The sequence below is a fragment of the Pongo abelii genome, chromosome 11 (assembly GCF_028885655.2).
Source record: "Pongo abelii isolate AG06213 chromosome 11, NHGRI_mPonAbe1-v2.0_pri, whole genome shotgun sequence".
NCBI classification, from domain to species: Eukaryota; Metazoa; Chordata; class Mammalia; order Primates; family Hominidae; genus Pongo; species Pongo abelii.
The window spans coordinates 75,567,358-75,589,929 of record NC_071996.2 but is presented as its reverse complement, the minus strand read 5'-3'; the positions used below and the strand labels follow the sequence as shown (position 1 = coordinate 75,589,929).

The 22,572-nt window shown below is 41.6% G+C and overlaps 1 protein-coding gene across 9 annotated transcripts in view; it reads right to left on the bottom strand.

Annotated features, from left to right (window-relative positions):
- RAPGEF4 (Rap guanine nucleotide exchange factor 4) overlaps window positions 1-22,572 on the bottom strand; it is a 381,527-nt gene that overhangs the window by 56,469 nt on the left and 302,486 nt on the right. For all 9 annotated transcript variants that reach the window (XM_054548828.1, XM_054548824.1, XM_054548822.2 and 6 more), the window contains 5 exon segments: window positions 12,673-12,757; window positions 10,757-10,817; window positions 7,988-8,064; window positions 7,422-7,568; window positions 5,355-5,470 (listed from right to left, as the gene is read on the bottom strand). In XM_054548828.1, coding sequence (XP_054404803.1) covers window positions 5,355-5,470; window positions 7,422-7,568; window positions 7,988-8,064; window positions 10,757-10,817; window positions 12,673-12,757 — 486 coding nt within the window.

Sequence of the window (22,572 nt, the reverse complement as noted above, 5' to 3'; positions counted from 1 at the left end):
AACCCACAAAGTGAAGTCGTTACTCCAAACACTGTTCTTTTTTCCCTATATGGGAATAAGGTAAACTTCTTGAAGAGCAGCTTTAGTAGGCTGGGAACTGAGAAACTTCAGTCTTTTTTCCAAAGGAGAATAAAAAGGAACATGTAAAACCCAGGGCAGTTCAGGTCAGGCAGGGGGAGCTGGTGAGGGGAAGTGAGAGTAAGCTAGGTTATCCATATATGGGTTACTCATAGCAAAACTTCTGTCCCACACTGGATTCCCCCACCTATTTCTGGAATGCTCTGTCTTTCCCAACTGTACACTGGTATGTGCTTTGGAAATTCAGCTAATAATAAAACGAGAGAAAGCAAACAAAACCCCATAACACCGATAAGCAAACAAACAAACCCCAGTAACATCATGAATGGGAAATAAATCAGCAGTAGAAAATCCTTGTAATTTATTTCAATGCCAGATATAAATTACCGGGGGTTATAATAGACATTATTTCAGAAGATCTTTCCATGGTGTTCTTCAATTAACACGGGAGGATTTATTTTTTAAGTTGCATGTGAACTGTTTCAAAATCTTACTCAAGACAGTGACAAAACACAACTAAGTGGGAGCTGTAGACAAAATACATTCAGATGATCTGGGTGCTTCTCTTCCAAAACTCAGGCTTTGCTTTTCTGCTTGGAATTTCACTTAAAAATAACAGGCAAGTAGGGGCCGGGTGCAGTGGCTCACGTCTGTAATCCTAGCACTTTGGGAGGCTGAGGCGGGTGGATTGCCTGAGCTCAGAAGTTCGTGACCAGCCTGGCCAACACGGTGAAACCCCGTCTCTACTAAAATACAAAAAATTAGCTGGGCATGGTGGCATGTGCCTGTAGTCCCAGCTAGTTAGGAGGCTGAGGCAGGAGAATTGCTTGAACCTGGGAGGCGGAGGTTGCAGTGAGTGGAGATCACGCCACTGCACTCCTGCCTGGGTGACAGCAAGACTCCATCTCAAAATACAAACACACACACACACACACACACACACACACACAAACAGGCAAGTAAAAACAACAATGAAAATAAAATTGTCTAATGTTCAGAAAGCAGTGAGAATTCAGCTCTGGTTTCCTTGCCTGTTTGAGACTTTTGAGGTGTGTTGAGATCCCAAGAGTAACTCTAACATATTGTTAAATCTCAGGATCTCAAGCCACAGACTAAGGGAGTGATGAGCAGACATTTTAACATACGTGCATGTGAAAACGGTGAGGGAAGCACCCCTGGTATTGAATGAGGTGGCCAATGCAGTCTATCTGGAAGGCAGCTGTTAGCTAAAACTGTAGTGCGCGCACAAGACCAAAAGGAAGATAAACGGTTAAATCTCTGAGGAAACCTGGCTTTGGCGCCTAGAGGAGGAGAGAAGGGGAATAGAAAAAAAAATAGTCTACTTTCATCTCAAAAGTCTGAACCCTTTCTCAAAAGAGATAAGGTAGAAGACAATGGTTTTTCCTCTTGTGGGCAATGCATATTTGAGGAAAGAAGAGGGCATATTTATAAATGACTTTCAATATTGAAATAGAGAATATTGCTCAATTCATTCAGTAATTCCTGAAATATATGATTCTTTGATAGCACTCACCAGATGAGCTGGAAGAAGAGTAGCGTTGGCCACATTAATCAGGAAACGGGGTTAGAGAGAGCAACATCTGTCGACTGTTTACTATGCCCTAGACAGCTAGGTGGGCTGAATAAGGTCGTGCTGTTTACTCCTGCTAGTTAAATATTATCTTCATTCTGCAGATGGAGAGACCGCTCAGGACGGCGGGGCATCATGCCTCAAGTCACAGAGTTAGTAAACGGGAGACCTCTGACATGAGCCAGGTGTGTCTGGCTTCAGAGAACAAGCATGAGTTTCATGGCACTTTTCTGCTTGTACACCAAGACGCTCCACATGGAGACCAGGTCTAGCTATCTGGAGCTTTTTCAGAACAGGAAATTCTCCATGTAATTAACAACCTTCCTCTAAAGAGGGCTTGTTCAGTTTGTTTCTGAAAACGAGTTTTATTTCAATAGGAGTATAGGTACCTTCCATAACATGAAAACCGAATGGGGGGAAAACCAGTCTGTTACTTTGCGTGGCACTGGGCAGTGGCTGCTGGAAAGTTGCAAGCTGTATAGCTAGCTGCGTGACTCATACATCAGTTTGTAAAATGTGTCCCCTTGTCAAAAGTTTAATTCTACTAGAAGGTTGGCTTCACATTCTGGTATTCTTTGTTTGGACATCCTTTAGCTAGGGCATTATGGCTGGTCAAAAGTAATAGAGATCTGAGAGGCAAGCCAGATGCCTGATCACCTCTCTAGAGAGAAAGTGGCCTCTCTAAGCTCTGCCCATCTGGCCAGTCAGAGACCCCCAGGATCTTTCTTTTGCTACCAAAGACTTCCTCTTGTGGTACAGTTGCCGTGGCCACCTTACCCCAGCTTCTCTTCACAGCTCCACAGAAGTCTATTAGGTGCTGACATTCCCTTAGGGTGGGGGACTCCAAGACGGAGGGGCCAGGAGCTTCTGGCCAGACACAGCCCTCTGGGCTCTTGGGGTTCTGGGTTCGGCTGAAACATCACGTGACGGCTTTGTTTCCCACTGTCTACTGCCAGGCACCTACTGCTTGGCCTCTGTTTAAAATGAGGTCAGGACCACTTGAAGACCACACAGCATGACTCTTTTCAGTTTATTTCATGAAAGAGTGACTCTAGTTCAAGTTAAAAGCAAACTCCAATTGGTTACATTATATAAGCTATGAAGTTCTAAACCTCTGACATAAAATATTTTTCTGCAAATGAGGACACTACAATCTGTTCCTAGAATAGAGAAGGGTGTGGAGAAGGGGACCTGAAAGAGACTGTCTTCCTGCACACAGGATGGAGTTGAGCAATGAGAAAACAGTCTAAGATAAAAGCAACACGGTAACGAAAACAGGAACATGCATCTCAAATTCTTTCTTACTAAACCCGCATAACCACACTGCAGAAAGACATGCGAAACAGTAAACGACTAAGGGCTCCGTGGAATTTATCCTTCATGGCAAATATTGTCTTATTATTGACATTTTTAATATCACACTCAGAGTTGAGATGCTTAGGTAGAGTCAGGAGGTTTTGAAAGTTAAAAATGTACACATAAACTATTCTGGATTTCTCAGGGAAAAAAAATGAACTAGAAAAATAACATTATTAGCAGCACCAACATGGTGACCCTTTTTGAGCTCAAAAAGGATAATTTCTGAGGAGAGGCCCTACAGCTTCCTAAATTTTAAGTCCGTCCATACACATGATTGATGCCACATTTTTGAAGTCCAGAATATCAGCCCCAAATTTATTTACATGTCCCCTCCCCTTCAACTCTGGTCTCATTTGGGAAAGCTCAACATGGGAAATGACCCCTTGAGAGAGCAGCCTTTCATTCTTCAGGGAAATGATTATGTGTGGTGCATTAATTTGTACTCACTGATATTTCTTAAATGGCTCATTGTGAACATGCATAAGTTTTTGAATTGTGGAAGAAATTTGGATTGGAATACAGGACACAAATAAGGAGATATAATAGAAAATCAGATCAGGCCTAAAATAATAAAACATACGGTCTCTTCTTTTCCATCCCTTTTAGTTTGATTTCATAAGAAACCTATATTTGGAGAACACCCTGAATGAAAGCCATTGTAACAGGCAAATGCTTTTGATCATTCCCCAATGACATGAAGAAGTCAAGCAAGGGGACCTCCAGGGAACCTCTTGATCAGATGTTTCTAGGTTAAGGAGAATTCTCAAGGCTTGCCTTTTCAGTAAGCATAATTTTCCCAGGACATCTGAAGCATTAGTTTAAAATACAGATAAAACACCAGGTATTTAAGGGAACCAAAGAAAATCACTAGAAGCAGTCCCAACCTTCACAGAAAAAAATGTTTTCATTCTTATCCTCCTTAGTGGACTGGAAGGACAACTGTTAAAAACATTTGGGCAAGAACAATTTCAAGAACAGACAGTAGAAAACAATAAATAATAAGGAAATTTCTATGGTAATTTTATAGTTTTGTAAGTGAAAGGTAGTTTTTTTACATAGTCCTTTTGATGTCAGTTCTTTCGATATGGAGTGGTTTGCAATATTTACTAAACAGTGTTGAGTATGTAGTCTTATCTACTATATTTTGTTATAGTAAGCTGGCAGGTGGAAGGGGGATAGGCGTGTGAAAACTGGTCAAGCTGGACTTGAATCCAAGCTCTGCCATTACAAGCTTTGAGACCTTGGGCAAGTAACTTGTGGCTCTGAGCCTAAATTTCTCCATCTTTTAAAAGGTGTTGTAATATGATAAGAATCCTATAAAATCTGCAAAATATACTATGGCTATTTAATAATATTATCTTTTTTCCTGCCCTCTTTGCAAATATGTTGATTCACCCAAATGAAAATGTCTGGGCCTTAGACTTTTAGTCTAAACAATAAAAATTAATCATTTATGGTGAATGCCTTCATAAAGGAAACACCTCGCTTATTTGGCAAACAAAGGAAAATTACTTGAGATGCATTCTCCTTCAACATATTGTTGGGTAACATTTCTTTAGCTACAGAATTGGTGTTTTTATTACACTAAGATTGAAAATTAATCTCCATTTTAAAAACTAGATTCTGCAATTTTCTGTAATTTCTTAGAGCCACATTTTCTATTCCGTCTTACCACTCAAATGTTGGTACATTTGATGCAGTTTTATGTAGTAAGTTGCAGCAAAAGCTGGAACTGAACATCAGTATGCTGAAAAAGACTCAAGTTAAACAGGACATCTGAGAAATGTGAAGCTAATGGCCTTTTGACATTAGCAGGAATAAGCATGACTGAGGCCAAATGGATGCTTCTGGGATGCAATCAGTAGACTGTTTTATATTTGAAGTCTGGGTTTTCATCAAAGACGCTCATTCTGATAACAAGAGGAAAACACTTCATGCGAAATCCTGCATACGAAATTCAAATACCAAAAGTTCTCATCACCCAGGGGCCTTCATATCCTTTGAGCTGCCTGGCATTGCTATTCCCATTGTTCTCTCATACGCCTTCTGTTCCACAGCTATTACAGTTGAACACTGTATACAAAGAGTGGTTTTTAGAGTAAAGGAATATTCTCTCCCGAATTACTCTAGGCAGCACCCGGCTCAATGCTGTGCCAGAAATGATACATTATACTCCACAAGATGTGTGATTAGTCAATAGAGAGGAAAAAAGTCACATACACTGCCATCTTCCACAAAAAAGGAGAACATGCTATTGTAGAAATGATGATACCATGTGAAAAGGTTAATCATAGTCTGGCAATTACAGTGTTGGATGCAAACATACTTTTGCTGAGGCTGTGAGTTTCCTTGATTAGAAGCTCTGTTCCCTGCTGGGACCTTCTCCAGCACCAAGACATCTTGGTCATGTTCTTTAAGTCTGACTGTATTCGCCTCCACGTCCTGCAAATACAAATTACACCACATACAGATGCTGCCGCTTACTCAGACAATGAAAAAAATTTCAAATGCTTCAGAAACTCATTTGGTGCTTGTCATGCTAATTGTTGCGTCTACAAATTAAGTCATTTTCAAAGTCAAGGGCTGGAACGGTCAGAGAGAGGACCAGATGAGGTTTGAGGCATGTGTTTTTAAGACTGCTTTTACCCCAGCTTCAGAAAAACAGCAGAATAAAGCATAGTGTGGTTATGCTCTGAGAAACCTTTGGGAGAAGGAAGTAGAGTAGGAAGGTGGGGAGCAAAGGCATTTATTAGTTATAAAAATATATGGTAAATAGCAAGCAGCTTCAGCAAAGTTCTTTTTCTTCTAAGTGTATTTAGTTTCCTTAGGAGTGGGGCACCTCTTCTCTCTAATCAAAAGACTGCTTTGTTTTGTTTTGTTTTGTTTTAAGAAAAATCTGTTTGAAATGTGTTAAAAACTATTTTTGGTTATTTTAAGTGATTTTATAAATTACATCAATGATAATGGTCCTAATCTGATTCTTTCAAAGAATGTTTTGGCTGAATGTAAACTCCTTGTGTGTAAACTTGAAGGAGTTAGTACAGTTTACATTTAAATTTCAATCATTGTAAATAACTAGTTTAAAATTTTTAACATGCTTTTCCTCAACATTTGGCCCCCATTTAAAAAGAGATCAGATAAGAACCAACTCAAATTCCATCTAGTATTTTTTTAATATATCATTCAAGTGTATACATTTTAGCCTTTTTTTTCTTTTTGCATTAAGACCATGCATTCCTAAGACAAACTTAGTTGTCAGAAATTTTGCCACCAAAGGCAAATGCTTAAGGCCATGTAGGGATTGACGTCCAGACACAAGGACAGGAGCACGACATTGTAAATCATCATTAAGTAACGGGAATATACCGCAAAGCACAAAAGCTACATTTAGGACTTGAGGAGGGGATAGAGATGCTAAGGCTGTAAGAGGGACAGAAGGGACCCTGCTCTGTGGGTCAGCAGTGAAAGAAAGAGGGCAGTGTGACCCTAGAGAGAACAGCCTCCTGAGTGAACTCAAGCTAGGGCGAGAAGGACCACAGGCCACCTGAGAAGCCAGGGGTGGTGGGACATCGTCACCATCCCTAAAAGTCCATCATCAGGCCTCTACCAGCCGAAGCAGAGTCATCCCTCCCAGGGACAAGGGACCACATGCTGGGGAGAGACCAGAGACCACGTTTTCTAAACATCACCCACGCTCACAAATTCCTTAATACGTTTAGAGTAGGCTCATCTGCAGAGTCAACTTTTAAGTGCAATTGCACAGTTCCGTCTACCACCCCAGTTATTCACCTGCCTGCCAATGTCAGAAATTCCTTTAGTTTGTAACAATTTGAGATAAAGCTCTTGAAAATGAAAATGCTCGGTTGGAGTAACTATGATAGATGTTAATTCCCAGTAAAACGTAATCACTCAATAAATCAAGAGAATGTATGATGATATGAGACAGGCTCAGATTTGGGAGGAGAAGGAGGTGGAAACTAGGAAGGTCTAGGAAAGAGAAAGACAAGGGGCAGAGGGGGCTGCCACTGTGTTGGAGAGTGGGATGGGAAGGACACAAAGAAGGATGCCCAGGATGTCAGAGAGAAACTTCTCAGACTGACATTTTGCCAAGGCAATTCCTATTTATCATCAATTCTCATGGACCAGTGCAGGGATGCATAGAGGGACTAGGTCCAGCACAGCATCCTGCATTTGCAGCTTTGCTGGAATACAACCTCTGGATCCCAGAATGCATACCAACACATTAAATATAACCAGTTTGTAACAAAGGCCCTTTGTGCCTAGAGCACTCATTCATCACAGGACTACTCAATTAAGACCGTGCTCAAAGCTTTGCTTATTTAGTTAAAGAAAAAATGGGCTGTCTCTCAGCCACACTTTGCTTTGGGCTCACCCTCAGGATCCGGTTGAAATCCTCCTTGTCTACTCTTAAGAAATGGCAGTTATCTTCTCGTAAGACGATAGAGGCAGCTCGTGGGGCATCATTCACTAGTGCTAACTTGCCGAAGTCATCTCCTTCATGCAGGGTGCAGACCACACCCTGGATAGAGTAGAGCACACAGATGAAGAGGATCCCTGAAATAGAGCAAACACCCACCGCCTCCTGCCACCAGACCCCCGGCCCCTAAAACATTGTAGATAAATGAGCTGTACCTAGCGATGCCAAAGGGGATTACATAATTACATTATGATGTTCACTTTGCTTTCACTGAGTAATATGGTCTGTGGCTTAACTTAAATGTACACACTATAATCCATTAGGAGACAAACCCCAGAAAGTACAATACTACTTTAAGTATAATAACTGAGGTAATTTATGATTAAAGATACAATAATGTCTTTTCTACATCTAGGAACAATGTTGTTGCAAATTTAATTGTGGCACTACATTGCTAATACTTAGAGCCACACTGGTAAGTGGAGCGTAATAAAGTCTCAAAAAGAAAAAGATATATATACCTTTCCATAAATGACTACATTCACTGATCCTTTTAGAATAATGTACCAGGAGGTACCTTCTTCCCCCTGGTTAAACACTAGACACAAAAAGATGAAAAGACTTATGATAAGAATAGAAGCACATCAATATAAATTACAGCTTATCAAATCATCACTTTAAGTCCCCAGAAAATACGCATATGTAAAATTCGAGAAACATCACTGGCAAATACTAACTTGTTCAGGTGGCATATTATCTCCTTTTCTATAGAATATAAAAGAAAGAGAAACACTGCATTCCTTGCTATGCCCTAAAACATAGGTTTTTAGTAGATATAAATCTATCAGCAATCTGTTTCTTAAAGCCATACACATTTCTCCCACAATTCGTTAAAACTTATCCCATAGAAAAATGGCTCTAAAATGTAATCTGACAAGTAATGTGACGTTTAAAAACATGCAAATCAGCACTACATATTGTTTACAGATACATACCTACACACACTTGTCCCTTGGTATCCATGGGGAATTGGTGCCAGGACCTCCCAAGGATATCAAAATCCACAGATGCTCAAGTCCCTGATATAAAGTGGTGTATTTGCATATAATCTACACACAGCCTCTTGTATACTTTAAATCATTTCCAGATTACTTATAATAGCTAATACAATGTAAATGCTATGTAAATAGTTGTCATACTGTATTATTTAAGGAATAATAACAAGAAAAAAGTCTGTACATGGTCAGTAGAGACACAACCATCCACTTTCTTTTTTTGGAATATTTTTGATCTTCAGTGGGTTGAATTCGTAAATGTGGAACACATAGATGTAGAGGACTGACTGTATTTTTTAAAAAATGAGTTGGAATGATCACCACTACATTCAGGGTAGGAGTTACCTTGGGGTAGGAAAGATGAGAATGGGATAAATGAGGGTACAAAGGGTCTTCAAGTGTAGTTGTACAATTTATTTTTTATTTTTTGAGACAGGGTCTCGCTCTGTCACCCAGGCTGGAGTGCAGTGGCATGATCACTGCTCACTGCAGCCTTGACCTCCTGGGCTTAAGAGATCCTTCCACCTCAGCCTCCCAAGTAGCTGGGACTGTAGGTATGCACCAATCCACCTGGCTAATTTTTACAGACGGGGTTTCACCATGTTGCCCAGTCTGGTCTCGAACTCCTGGGCTCAAGCAATCCTTGGCCTCCCAAAGTGTTGGGATTACAGGTATAAGCCACTGCACCCAGTGTGTATAATTTAACTCTTTAGAAAATATGAAAAGAGGCCGGGTGCAGTGGCTCACACCTGTAATCCAGCACTTTGGGAGGCCACGGCGGGCAGATCACTTGAACTCAGGAGTTTGAGACCAGCCTGGCCAACGAGGTGAAATCACGCCTCTACTAAAAATACAAAAAAAAAAAAAAAAAAAAAAAAAAAAATTAGCTGGGCGTGGTGGCACACGCCTGTAATCCCAGCTACTTGGGAGGCTGAGGCAGGAGAACTGCTTGAACCTGAGAGGTGGAGGGTGCAGTGAGCCAAGGTTGCACTACTGCACTCCGGCCTGGAGAGCAAGACTCCGTCAAAAGGAAAAGAAAATATGAAAAAAATGGCATAATGTTAATATCTGACAAAGTTTAAGAAGGCATTTGTAATATTCTCTATTTCTTTGTTTAAAATATTTAGCTATTTCATAATAAAATGAAAACAATTAGCAAGCTTGAATGAAAAGAATAAAAGAAAATAAAAAAGAATAAGTCATTAGCAACCATTAAATTAAAGTAAGCCTTTAACATTTGGAGAAGTTACATTCTTACTAAAATAGATATCAATGTCAGAAATATCACTTCTGATGACTGAAAGTAAAAAAACCACGTTTACAATTCATGTTTCCTGCTTATTTGACTCATACAATGTAGCCTGAAGAAAGAGCAAGATTTTCCAAACTATGTCTCTACAGAGTTAACAGGTGTCCATGCAAAAAGTGTTCTAGGTGTCATTAGGCTCAGGAAGTATCAGTTTAAACATGGTGATCATTTCTCCTTATTGCAGAACTTCTGAGAACACATTAGCACGCTGCTGTGTCCTGTGATTCTGCAAGAGAGATTGGAGAGGCATTTCCTGACCTTAGTAGATCACTAACCCTGTTTGAACCAGCCAGATTTTTGTAGGGGTAGTAAGGCATGCCAGCTTATATAATATTGTTCACATCTATTCACATCAAATTTCCTTTTCTTGCTTCCAAATATGATAACAGAACTAAACTACAACTTGGATTTTGGTGAGATACTATAGATTAACACTGCATACGTATTTGAAGCAAAGAAATTCTCTCCAGCTTAGAGCCTAAAGTGGAAGTGAGAGAAGAAAAAGAAAGTAGGATGGTTTAAATATCATTCTAACTAGCAACCTCAAGAGATCAATTAGTTCTTCTAAAGCTATGAACGAAATGAGGTCACTGGGAAAGGTACTGCCTCAGGCCCTTCCTGAAGGGCAATGACTTCATCCCACCCTCTTTAAACACTGTGGCGAGTCAGGAGGGTAGGGAGCCAGTGAGACTCAGGCTGGCACCCACAACACTTGCTGGTACTAGAAAACCACGATACTTCAGAATAATTGACATGTGCTGGAAATAATCACAGGTCCAGAAAAACGAAAGTACCACAGGACACCCTGCCAAGTCACCAAGCCAGACCCGGGGCCAAGAAGTGAGGCGTTAGCAGCCTGGCTTCCTGTGGCATGTGCTCGCAAGGGTGCTGGCCAGGCGCAAGGTTCCAGTACAGCTTTCACTTACACACAGTCCCTCCTTTGGCATGAGACTCAAAAATGAGAACACCCGCTAACTCTCGTTTCACCTAGAAGAAAAACAGAAGAAACATGCAAAGGCCACGTTTCCAGGTCGGGTGGAAAAGGGTTGTGCTCTTTCTGGGGGCACAATGCAAACTGTCCTGGGGCTTCCCATGCAGTCGTCTCTCACCTCACTTGCTGCTGCTCTCATCTAAAATCACTTCTACTCGATTTGCTGCTAGGTTTTTAAAGCTTATAGCTCTTTTTATAGAATAGCTTATAGCTAATTCATACCAGGCAACCTCCTTAGAGACTGTTTCAAACATGGTCCCACCTGCATTAACTAGCCCACTTGCCTGCCTGTCTTTGGCTGTGGGTGAGAAGGGGAGACCGTGTACAACATCATATGATTCTGTTGCTACTAGTGACTCTTGTTTGCATTACATATAATGCATCATGGCAAACATGTTGGAAAATTCTATGTCTTGAAGCTGAATAATGAAGCCTAAATGAACGAACACATTTATGTTCTTAGTTAAAATTCCAAATTATTCCTAGCTAGCTAAAATTCACATTTTTTTTTTTTTAAATTCCAAATTACGGTCCCAAATCATGGCTCTATCTTTCTAAGAACCCAGTAACTTGAGATTTTTCTATGCCTGGGTACCTGGGGTTTGAGGTAGAAGGCAAGACTACCCACAATCCTCTCAATTCCACTGAGACCAGGGAAGTCGGATTGGGGCACGCTGGGTCCCTGGAGCACAGGCAGGGAAAGGGGTCCTTCCTTACTTCCCTCTACATCACGAGCTCATGGAGCCTCAGCTTTCTGCCCTGTATATACGACGGCTTCCCAGGTGAGGCTCCCAGGCACTACATCTATGCCCTGTGGAGAGTAAGGATGGCAAGGACAGTGGTAGGTAGGCGGGAGGCTGGGCTGGACCACTCCCCTGGGTAGTCCACATAGGTGAGCAAGTCTCCAGACCCTCAGTGGTGCCGGGGGTGGGAGATATGTGAAGGAGGTTTGTCTAGGTTGAAGGGGAGAGGGGACTTGAAGCCCTCTTGCTTGGAGCTATGGCAAATGCCTCACTGCTCTCAACAGAGACCTGAACTTATCCCCAACAGCAGGGACTGGCAGGTACTGCTACTGTGAGATAGCAGAACACCACTTTTAGTGAGCTAGGAATGAAAACAAATTAGGCATCTAGATATTTCTTAGGGACCTCAGTATATGCTCTGTGAAAGTTGAAACCACTTCATTCTTCTTAACTTATTAGCGTGTAGGGCATGTGTGTTTCCTACAAATCATATTCTTATGGGAGGAGGTGTTTCTATCCCTATTCAGTGGCAAAAAATTTCTGTCTCCTAAATACTCTAATCAGGTAAAAGTTCAGAATCAGATACAGCCACTGGGTCATTTTTTATTAGTGGGTGGTGTTATTTTGACTAATATATCTGAGCTGATGCTCTCTTGAACTTTCTGCTTCCATGCTCAATAAGGCAGCAAACCCTGGTGGAGTTGGCCCCACAAGCCAAGACAGGTCATCTATGTTTCCCTCTTTCCACCCTCTGGCAGCATATCATGGCAGGATTCAGAGTCCCTCCCAGGCCTGGCTCTCTTATCTGAGTGTGCAGGTTCCAAAATTCATATTCACAGGGATGAAGCACGTGTTCCAACCCTACTCACATCAGGCTGCTCTGGGGATTAGGGCACATGGGTAACTACCAATACTGGGACAACATTTGATTCCTTTCAGTGATTGTTCTTGGATATAACTTCGTCAGCATCTCATAAGAGAGTAGAGGTGATTTATGAGGTGAAAATCAGACATTCTTTCCGCCCACAACACCATAATACTCTCCTCTGTCCTAACAGTGCATTTATTGCAAAGTGCTCCAACCATGCTAAACTGAGAGGCAACTTACTGTGGTAGAAAGATGGGATAAGGCTTTAATATGAAGAAGCTCCTCATAGATAATCTCTAGGTCATCCACAGTCCTCTGGCCAGGTCTACAAAGATTAAAAAAAAAAAAAAAAAAAAGGAAATAGGAAAAAGGGCATCACTAGGGCTTCAAACATGGAAACGGATCCAGGCATCAGTAACATGCTGAGGGATTTCTTCTGCACAAGAAGATATTGGCGGAAGGAGAGGTTGCACCAGTATAATCCCTAAAGGGATTTTTGAAATAAATGTGTTCCTTGATGAAAGGATATGGGAGAAAGCCATGGCTTTCTCTTCTGATCTCAGAGGGAAGAGCACCTCCACTCACACAGTAGTTGGCCAACTCATCTCTCACTTTGTAGATGATTGAGCTAAAAAATTGCTTTTCATTACCACCTTAATCAGTAATGGTAAAACTTGTCTTTTAACAGCACTAGAAACAATTGGTATAATCAACTTGACAACTGATCTAAATTCCTTGAGATCCTGTGTGCTATCTTAGCCTAGCAGAATAATAATGCCACTGTCACTATTATTTGGGGTTATATAATGTATTTTTTCCGAAGGACTCAAATATAGGATGTATGCAGACTCAACGTTTTCTTTTCTAGCCCTGGGGAGATAAGGGCATGAGATGAAGAGATGGCAAATGGTAGCATCTGGGATTAGTAAGAGAAGGCAAGAAGGGAGGTATATTCCACATTCCCAAACTCTGTTACAAAAACCACCACTGCCCACCAGACGTTAATCAGTTTATGTAAAGCATTTTTATTCTAAAATTTATTATAAAACTAGTATCCAATAACATGCCTTCAAGGACCTCAGTATATAATCTGTGAAAGTTGAAATCACTTCCTTCTTCTTCTTGAATTATTAGAATTATGTAGGACACGTGTGGGGTATGGGGGTGTTGTGGACATTTTTGGCATTGGAAGACTGAATAGATTCCTAATCACTTTTCGTATCTATAATTATTTTGAAATCATTTATAGTGTTTAATTATATTAATGGTAGGAGATACAACTGGTCAGCAACTTGAAGTTTTTTGTTGCTTTCTGCAAAATAAAGAATCCTAACTAATATGTTTTTGAAACTTGAAAACAAACTAATGGGTTATTAATTCTGAGAGTTCTAGGGAGTCAACTGAGAGACAATCTATATATTGATGGATAGGCAGCATCTACTCTCAGCTAATTGCTGCAGTTAGAACATTATCTATTACATAACCATTGGTCTATTTTATGCATTTTGTCCTAAAATTTTAACAATTTATGATATTATTCAATATTACTGTAATTACTACTAATTAAACATTAAACCCTTGATGAGCTACTGATGATGTACCATCATGACATTATCATTTATAAGGTGTTCCTTGGTCAAATAAACTTGAGGAGTATTGGTGTACTAAACACAGCACTGGATTTAGGGTCTGAAAATCAAGTTTAAAATCAGTGCAACCACTCACCAGCCATGTGACATCAAAGTCTTAGTCTCATATGAAAACTGGGGACAATATCTTTCTGAGAGAGATGTGAGAGCTAACAGAAGCAGCAACCATCAAGGTGTCTACACGTTTATTTGCGTAAGTGAAAAAAAAAAAAACAGCAAAGTGATATTCAAAACTCAGACCTTTGCAGAAGCAGTTAAACAAACTTACAAATAAAGTATGACATTTGGTCTACTACAGTACATCTGAAACTTAGTTGATTATTAGATAAGTACTCTTAGTAATCAAAACTGAATTATGAATATTCTAAAATAGCTAATTGGATTAAATAGTTTTGCAACCATATTCTAACATGGGGAAGATGACAGATTTAGTGGAGTCTAATTGGAGGAAGAAAACTCTGCATACTTTGCACGGTACCTTCCCAAGGACAGTTTTAACATGAACAAAAGAATATTATAACATTCTCTTCTGGAATCAACAGGGGCTATCTTCCTAATCCTGACTGTATAAAGACAGATACTAAATCCGTGACCCGGGAGATGCTAGCCAGGTTCCCCTCCTGCTAAGGGTCACCACTGAGGGACACAACTGCACACCAATCTCGTGCTTATGGTGGAACCCAGAAAGTATGGGACCCATAAAGACACTGAAGAAAAGCTGTGGCCACAGGGGGTCCAAAGGAGCCAGGCCTTCTCGGCCAGAGGCCTCATCTACTACTTGACTTGGACATAGGCATTTTGAAACTGGGACCGATGGGGATTTAAAAGTCAATTGAGTCACCTTCATCCATCTACTACTATAAAGGCAGCTAATGCGACAGTCTCAAGGTAGGCATAATAGGATTATGGATCTTCAGCACAAGGAGCAGCCCTGCTGTTCTTGCTACTTGACATCAGCGGCAAATAACACGGAACCCTCCCAGAAGCTTGGCTAAAAGAGAAAGCAGTCAGCAAGTCTCATTCGCACCTCCATGGGGTGGGCTGTTACTGTGAGAGGAGAAAAGCTCAGCTGGGAAAAGAAAGGCTTAGAATTCTGCTCTAAAATCTGGACATATTCAAAGTTGTAATTTTGGGAGCAGATCTCTATGAGGTTAGGAAAAATGTTTATATAATATAAATATGAGATCTGTATTACTCAACTTTTGTGGATTTCTTTTTTAAAAATACTATCCTGCCTGGGTGTGCTGGAACACACCTGTAGTCCCAGCACTTTGGGGGACCGAGGCAGGAGGATCACTTCAGGTCAGTTTGAGACCAGCCTGGGCAACAGAGTGAGACTCCGCCTCTACGCACACATACATAATGATGCCTGTTGGATCTACAAATCTCAACATATTAATAATATTGCATCTGAGATTTGAAAAAGGATGAAGAACTGTCAGACCCTCAATACCATATACTAAAAATTTGACATCATGGTTCAAGGCTGACCTTTGAGCCGTAACAGCAGTCTTAGGACCTGCACAAACTGTAGAAGAAGAGAGGTAAAGATGGCAGAATTCCAGCTCCTTTTGAACTGTGCTCACTTTAACTGCTGCCCTCCACCACTGAGCATGCCTGAAGCTCTCTCCTCTCCCCATGCTCCTCCCCCTTGGCTCCCTTCCTGCTTTATTGAACACTTCTTCTCAATGTCTTTTTGTTTTGTTGTTCTTTTGTCCATCCCTTGTATTGTGTTCAGCCCCCAAGGCTTTGTTCTACCTTCTCTCCCTGGGAAAAACCCTCAACTTCCATCTAGATAATGACAAGACCTAAATCTTGTTCTCCGAACAGCCCTCTTTCCTGAGTTCCAAGGGCTTCCTGGCCATCTCTTCCTACATAACTCACAAGGACCACCAGCTTAATCTATTTAGAAGTGCTCCCTCTTCATCACACAAGGCTCCTGGAAACCAGATTTTAACTTCCTTCTCTAGACTCATCTATCTCCTCTCTCTTCACATCTTCCCTGATAGCTACACTCTCTCTCCAGCTATCCTAGGCATCTCTCCATTCCTCGAACACAGTAAGCTTTTTCATGCCTGCAGGACTTTTTGCATGCTCCTCTCTTTGCTTAAAATACTTTTGTTCTGCCTCAAGCCCAGCTCAATGTCATCTTTCCTAAGTGAAACTGGCTCTCTAACCTTTCTTGCCCAGGCTGGAGTGCAGTGGCGTGATCTTGGCTCACTTCAAGCTCTGCCTCCTGGGTTTAAGGATTCTCCTGCCTCAGCCTCCTGAGTAGCTGGAATTATAGGCACATGCCACCACGTCTGGCTAATTTTTGTATTTTTTGGTAGAGATGAGGTTTCACCATATTGGCCAGGCTGGTCTCTTAACTTCTGACTTCAGGTGATCCACCCACCTTGGCCTCCCAAAGTGCTGGGATTACAGGCATCAGACACCATGCTAGGCCGCTCTCTAACATTTATTCCTCCGTGGCACATGGTCTTACTGCTATGGTAATTACAACATACTGTCACGAATGTTATTTGCTTAAATATCCATAACTCTAGACTGTTCTTCTCAAGAGAAGCAGTATCTGGTAGTGCAAAGGCACTAGATTGGAAGCAGAAACTGAATTTGAGATCTAAATCGTGAACTTCCTAGTTGCCCAACTGATCTAATGACTTGTTTCTGCATCTGTAAAATGGGAATAATACACGGGATTGTTATAAAGGTCAAATAAGGTAATATACATAAAGCTTTGTATATACTAAAAATACAGTACAAATGTAGGGTGGTATTGTTATCAGGGTGGGTGTTTAATATGGCTCATCGGATGAGTGAACACACGAGTTCTCACGATTCATGCTGAATTTAGGGTCTGCCCAAGGGAGATGGCAGTGGTGCTATGGAGCAGTTCTTTTGTGGCCCGAGGGAGATGTATCCTTATGCTCTGTTGTCCTTCCCACTGAGGTTAAGTAAGGCAAGGCATCCATGGCACAACTCACTTTTGGTACCGGACACATTTATTTCATGGCAAATGGTTAATTATTAATAGAGGGAAGAGATGTGAAAATGATGGGCCTCACCTCTTACTCCAAATTCCGTAAAATGATAGAAAAGGTCTATTTTTCTTAGGATTATAGATGTAGTCATCTGTTTGTGAAAAACAAACTCCCATCTTAGACCAGCTAAAGATCCTCAGTACCTATGTTGAGATCAGTGGGGGTTTAAATGGAAGTCCATTCAAGACCAACAAACAGCACCTTGCTAATCTCTTCATTTTAGCCAGAGTTTTGTCTGCCATGCTAAAGGTTTGGCAGAAAAGATATTTTAACATGCAAAATGACACTGGAAAACAAATGAGCAATACCACCACCACAAACGATGAACTATCAGCAGACCAGAAAGTTTTAGGAATTCCTGGATAATAGAGAGCAGATGAGAAAAGAATGTCTGAGAAACAAGGCTGGAAGCAGCCGCAGCTCAACCCTCACGGAAGAAAACCATCACAGGAGTAACACAGCATCACTGATAAGACAGCTCTGTGTCAATCAGCCCAGAGGGCAGAAGAGGGCGGTGTCAGAAGGGTTGATCAAAAGGCCCCACCACTTGGTCAGGCTCCTACCCTCCCATGCCTGTCACACTCAGTAATGGACAAGGGCAGATTTACAGCCAGGCAAGACCTTGAGACCTGCTCTCTAAGACAGATGCCCCAGGAGGACTGAGGGTGAGCACTGGAGCCTGGGAGAAGCAGAACAGAGGGTGTGAAAACCCCAGGCTCTTCCAGGTGACACAGTAGGAAAAGGAGGCAGCTCTCCCAGGAAGAGCAGGGAAGGGCTCTGTTCCCAGGAAATCCTTGCTATTTTGGCAACTAGTAAGAGGAAAGGGGATGGTGTGAGCCTGCCTGCTCCACAGGTACCTCTCCCAAAGCAAAGCCTGCCAAGAAACCCATCTCCTTGCAGGGCCAGCCCCCAGCACTTCCAGGGGAAGCTCTGTAGGGGTGCGACCACCACATCTGCACAGAAGCCCACGTGGGCAGCCTGCTTTACCTCCTGGTCTTTCATTCATCAACAACTCACGCAGAGAAAGAGAGGCTTCTGTGGGGACTCCCTGGATGCCTCAGAGAGGTCCACAGCAGCTGTTCGGCACTAAAGGGAACAAAGCCTAAAAACAGTTTAGTTTCTGAATCCTAAACAACATTCAAGCTGCAAAGAAAAAAAGAGAAACACGACAAGAACAAAACCCCAACCCTGTGGTCTGCGGTGGTCACAATAATCACACGGCAAGCGACTATCATTTGGCAATCCACTCAGGCAGCAAAGAACTTTTTGGTCCTGTTTACAGCCAATGTTTTAATGAGGTGAGAGAAGTCAGGACTACCAGGTGTGAAGAGACTTACTTTAAAAAATGAGTATATTCACAGCTAGCAAAGCAACAAAAGCACTCATGAGAGATTTGCTGTGAGCCAGGACACTGTCCCTCAGGGGCCTCAACATGTCATTAGGATTGAAAGTTGAGGTGAGTCCCAGGGAGGAGGCCAGGTGGAGCAAAAGTCAGTCTGGTCAACCTGTGCCCACCAAAGTGCATCAAAATGGAGCCCCCTCCCACCCTAGGGGGTGCTCAGCGTTCGTGGCAGCAGTAACAGAAACCAGCCCAGCCTCTTGGAGGCCGCTGGCTCGGAGCTGCTGTGCCATCTAGTGTCTCAGAAAAGGCTCACCTCTCTACTCTCACATCAGACAAAGGTTCTCCCCCGATCCACCCCACCCCTCAAAGAGCACCTGATCACATCTAAAACTGAGCGTTCCCCACCACAATCACTGAACAAAGTCGCATTTTAAAAGCAGGTTTCTCTTGGCAAACAGTGGCATTAAGCACCTTTCCTGCTTTGGTCTTTACGGGGGTGACAGGGGAAAAAAAATGGAGAAGAGATCCTGCAAATCAGCCCCCAGACTGTTCAAACAGTAATGAAAGGGTCCCAAGGACTGAAGGCAATTTGGCTTTCAAGAGTAAAGGGAACACTGTGCCCGAGCAGGAGGAGAGAACTCCCATGCACCTTCATAAGAGTAACCTACAAGGCTGGGGAAGTGAATTGACTCTCTGGCTGCTCTGAGTGGCAGCCGGTGAATGTACCTGGTCTTTACTTGTCCTTCTCCAGATGTCACAGGGAGAGATATTAGGCATCCCTGCTTCTTTACAAATCTGCGTGGTGCCACATTGATGTGGATTTGTCGGATCCCGCTGTGGAAAGGCCTAGTTTCTGCAGGGGATGCATTCTGGCAGCAATGTCTAGTTACAGACAAGATAATAAATGGGGATGGATAGGGAAGCAGTTTATACATTAAAGGATGGGAGGGCTCAGGTGATATTGGAAGCTACTGGTAAATACAGTTTTATCAAGGAATTTATCAAGGTCAGAGACAGAGCTCCTCAGTTATTGGAACGTGGATAAAATGAGGGATTCATCCAGCCACCAAGCAGCACATTGGCATGGCCCATAGTAAAATATGCAGGTAAGAAAGCAAATAACCCAGTTCTCTAGACCTGTCACCTAGCAGACCTTGGTACAAGGGAAAAACACCCAGAGAAATCAACATTATAAATATCTACATAAGCCATGGTCAAGCTTCGAGGTTTTTTAAAAAAATGCTCTATTTTTGTGTGTGTGTGTGGGATGGGGGATGCTTTATTTTTGATGCAATGCTTCATCTCAATCCACCTGATTCTCTGACTTTTAAGTCCTTTCTCAACCTTGGACCATTTTCCAACACTGTTAAGATCTTCTTAAGATCTCGCTTCTTCCACTTCCCTTAAAGGAAAGTTTAGTGCAGTTTTGCACTTCCTTGTCTAGCAAAACCAGCAAAGCATGTTTTTTCTTTGTCTCACCTCTCAGGACCCCTGCTTCTTAAGTGTCAGAGACATTCCAGGAACCTGGTGACTGCACGTTTAAAGTGTCCTACCCAGCTCCCGGCCATGCCACCACCCCCTCACCTTATCTTTAACCTCAAAAAGGACATTTTAAGTTCCCTTTCTAGTCCTAATAGCAGAGCTTGTGTACACAGAGATCCTTTTCTGCTTTGTGAAGTTAGAAATGAATAGTCTATAACTGCAATAAAGGGCAAAAGCTTTATGAATATTTGTGAGAAATGAAGTCATCCCTGTCAGGACATGGGGTAAGGGTTCCATAATTCATGGCTTCTGAGTGCTAAGTGTTTTTAGGACAATGTGGTTTGATCACATTTAGAAACTGAATATGCCCAGCATTCTTCCAGCAAAAGTGTTTACTACAAGGACACTCAAGAGTTTAACATTAAACCTTTTAAAAGGTATAAGTACAAATATTTTCCTTTAAAACACCTAAGCAACAAGTTGAGAAGAACAAATAAATTTGGATGGAGTCAGATAGTATAACTGCTTGCCTTTGAGGATGAAATATACATATGAGATGGAAAATGTAAATGTTTTTTGAGAAGGTGCTATATGAATGCATTGTTACTTTTTCCTTGCAAAATGTCAATTCTTAATTAATCAGGGACATAGATTATCCATATTTTGTGGTTATTTCACTGCTTATTCAGTAAATTCACTAGTGAGGACACACTTGAGGCAACCTAGGAGAGAGGAAATAATATTGTCAATGAAAGAAAAAAAGAAGAAATAAAATTGGACTTGGAGTAAGATTTGGATCAGTTCCTGGTTCAGCCACATATACTGCTGTGTGATGTTGAGAAAGGCACTTGGTATTGACTCAAAGCTCAATTTCTTTGTCAGGACATAGTGGATTATCATGAGCCATACTTAATTCACAGAGCTTTTTAGTGGTTCAAAGAGGGGATGGATGTGAGACCACTATATAAACTATACAGTGGTATTCAAATATTAGTGATTAAGTTTTGTTTGTGGTTCTGGCTAGAGGGTTGCTGTGGAGTAAATTGACTCTTTCCAGAGCTGTGGGTTTTCAGTGTTTTTTATGTGATCTTTAGACTAAATTTTCCAGCAAGTCTTCAAAGGAGCTGTGAAGAGAGGCAGATTAATTATAAGTTGGGTGCCGGATTTGGCAAATAAAAATATTGCATGAAATATACTTATATCAGAACATTGTTTGTTATTCATCTGAAATTCCAGTTTAACCGGGCATCCTGTATTTAACCTGGCAACCCTAATCATATGGCAATTAAAACTATAAAGCACTTCATTTCTGTGCAATGAGTTTGACAATGGATTGTAAAACTTTAGACCCATATGGCCCGTTGGATTCTGCTCCTGACAATACACAGTAAAACTCAGGACATAAGATAAAAATAAAAGAATTATAGGTTCCAGAAGCATGTAACTCCCTCAGGAAAGAATAATCTTCATCATCATTTTAACCCATTATGGATTAGTAGCATGCCTGGGAATCTGCCATGCTAGAGGACTTTTTTTCCACAGTAGATGGTGCACTCCATTCTGGTCTATATGGTAATAATTTAGTGAAATTAGATTAGTCTGTAATAATTATTTTATTTTTTTGAGATGGAGTCTTGCTCTGTTGCCCAGGCTAGAGAGCAGTGACATGATCACGGCTCACGGCAGCCTCCACTTTCAAAGCTCAAGTGATTCTCCCACCTCAGCCTCCTGAGAGCTGGGATTACAGGCATGCACCATTACGCCTGGCTGATTTTTGTATTTTTGTAGAGACGGGGTTTCACCATGTTGCCCGGGCTGGTCTTGAATTCCTGGGTTCAAGTGATCTGGGTGCCTCAGCCTCCCAAAGTGTTAGTATTATAGGAATGAATCACAGCACCCAGCCTTGTAAGAATTATTTTAAATTGGATTTCCACAACACCTTTCCTTTCCAATGCTCAAAGCATAAGCCCATGAGTCCATTCTGAAGCCCCTTTGGACAATGGCAGGTTATGGCAGGGCACAGTAAAGAGCACAGGCTCAAGAGTCAGGCAGATCTGAGTTGAATCCTGAGTCTAGTGCTTTGTGGATAACAACAGGCAAGTGACTCAGCCTAAGCCTCTGTCTCCTTGTCCACAATATGGGAGTAATGTTAAATAACTACCTCAGAGTTTTGTTGAAGGAATTGAATTAAGTAATTTTTTAGCACAGTGTCTAGCACACAGATGCTCAATAAATGGTGGCTATAGTTAAATTCAGCTGGCACTTGTGTTTTCATTTCCAATCTATTGTGAAGTAGGGAGAGGGCAAGCAGGTATTATTGAATTCCTTTTATACCTTAAGAGACTTGTAATCTGAAGATGTTAGATGATATAATGGTAAACTGGTAAGAATAGAACCCAGAGCTCTTGTGCACAGTAGTATTTTCACTTTATTTACAAGACTCTTGGGTCAAATGCATGTATCTCAAAGGCTGTCATTTCAAACTATAACAAATATAATCTCATAAAACTCAGTATCTGGCTTTCTGTCTTTAGTTGGCCCCTCCAGTCTATTCTCTGGAGAGAGCAGAGAAACCAACCTACTAGAAATCTGATCACACCACACCTCTCTCTAAAACTCTTCAGTG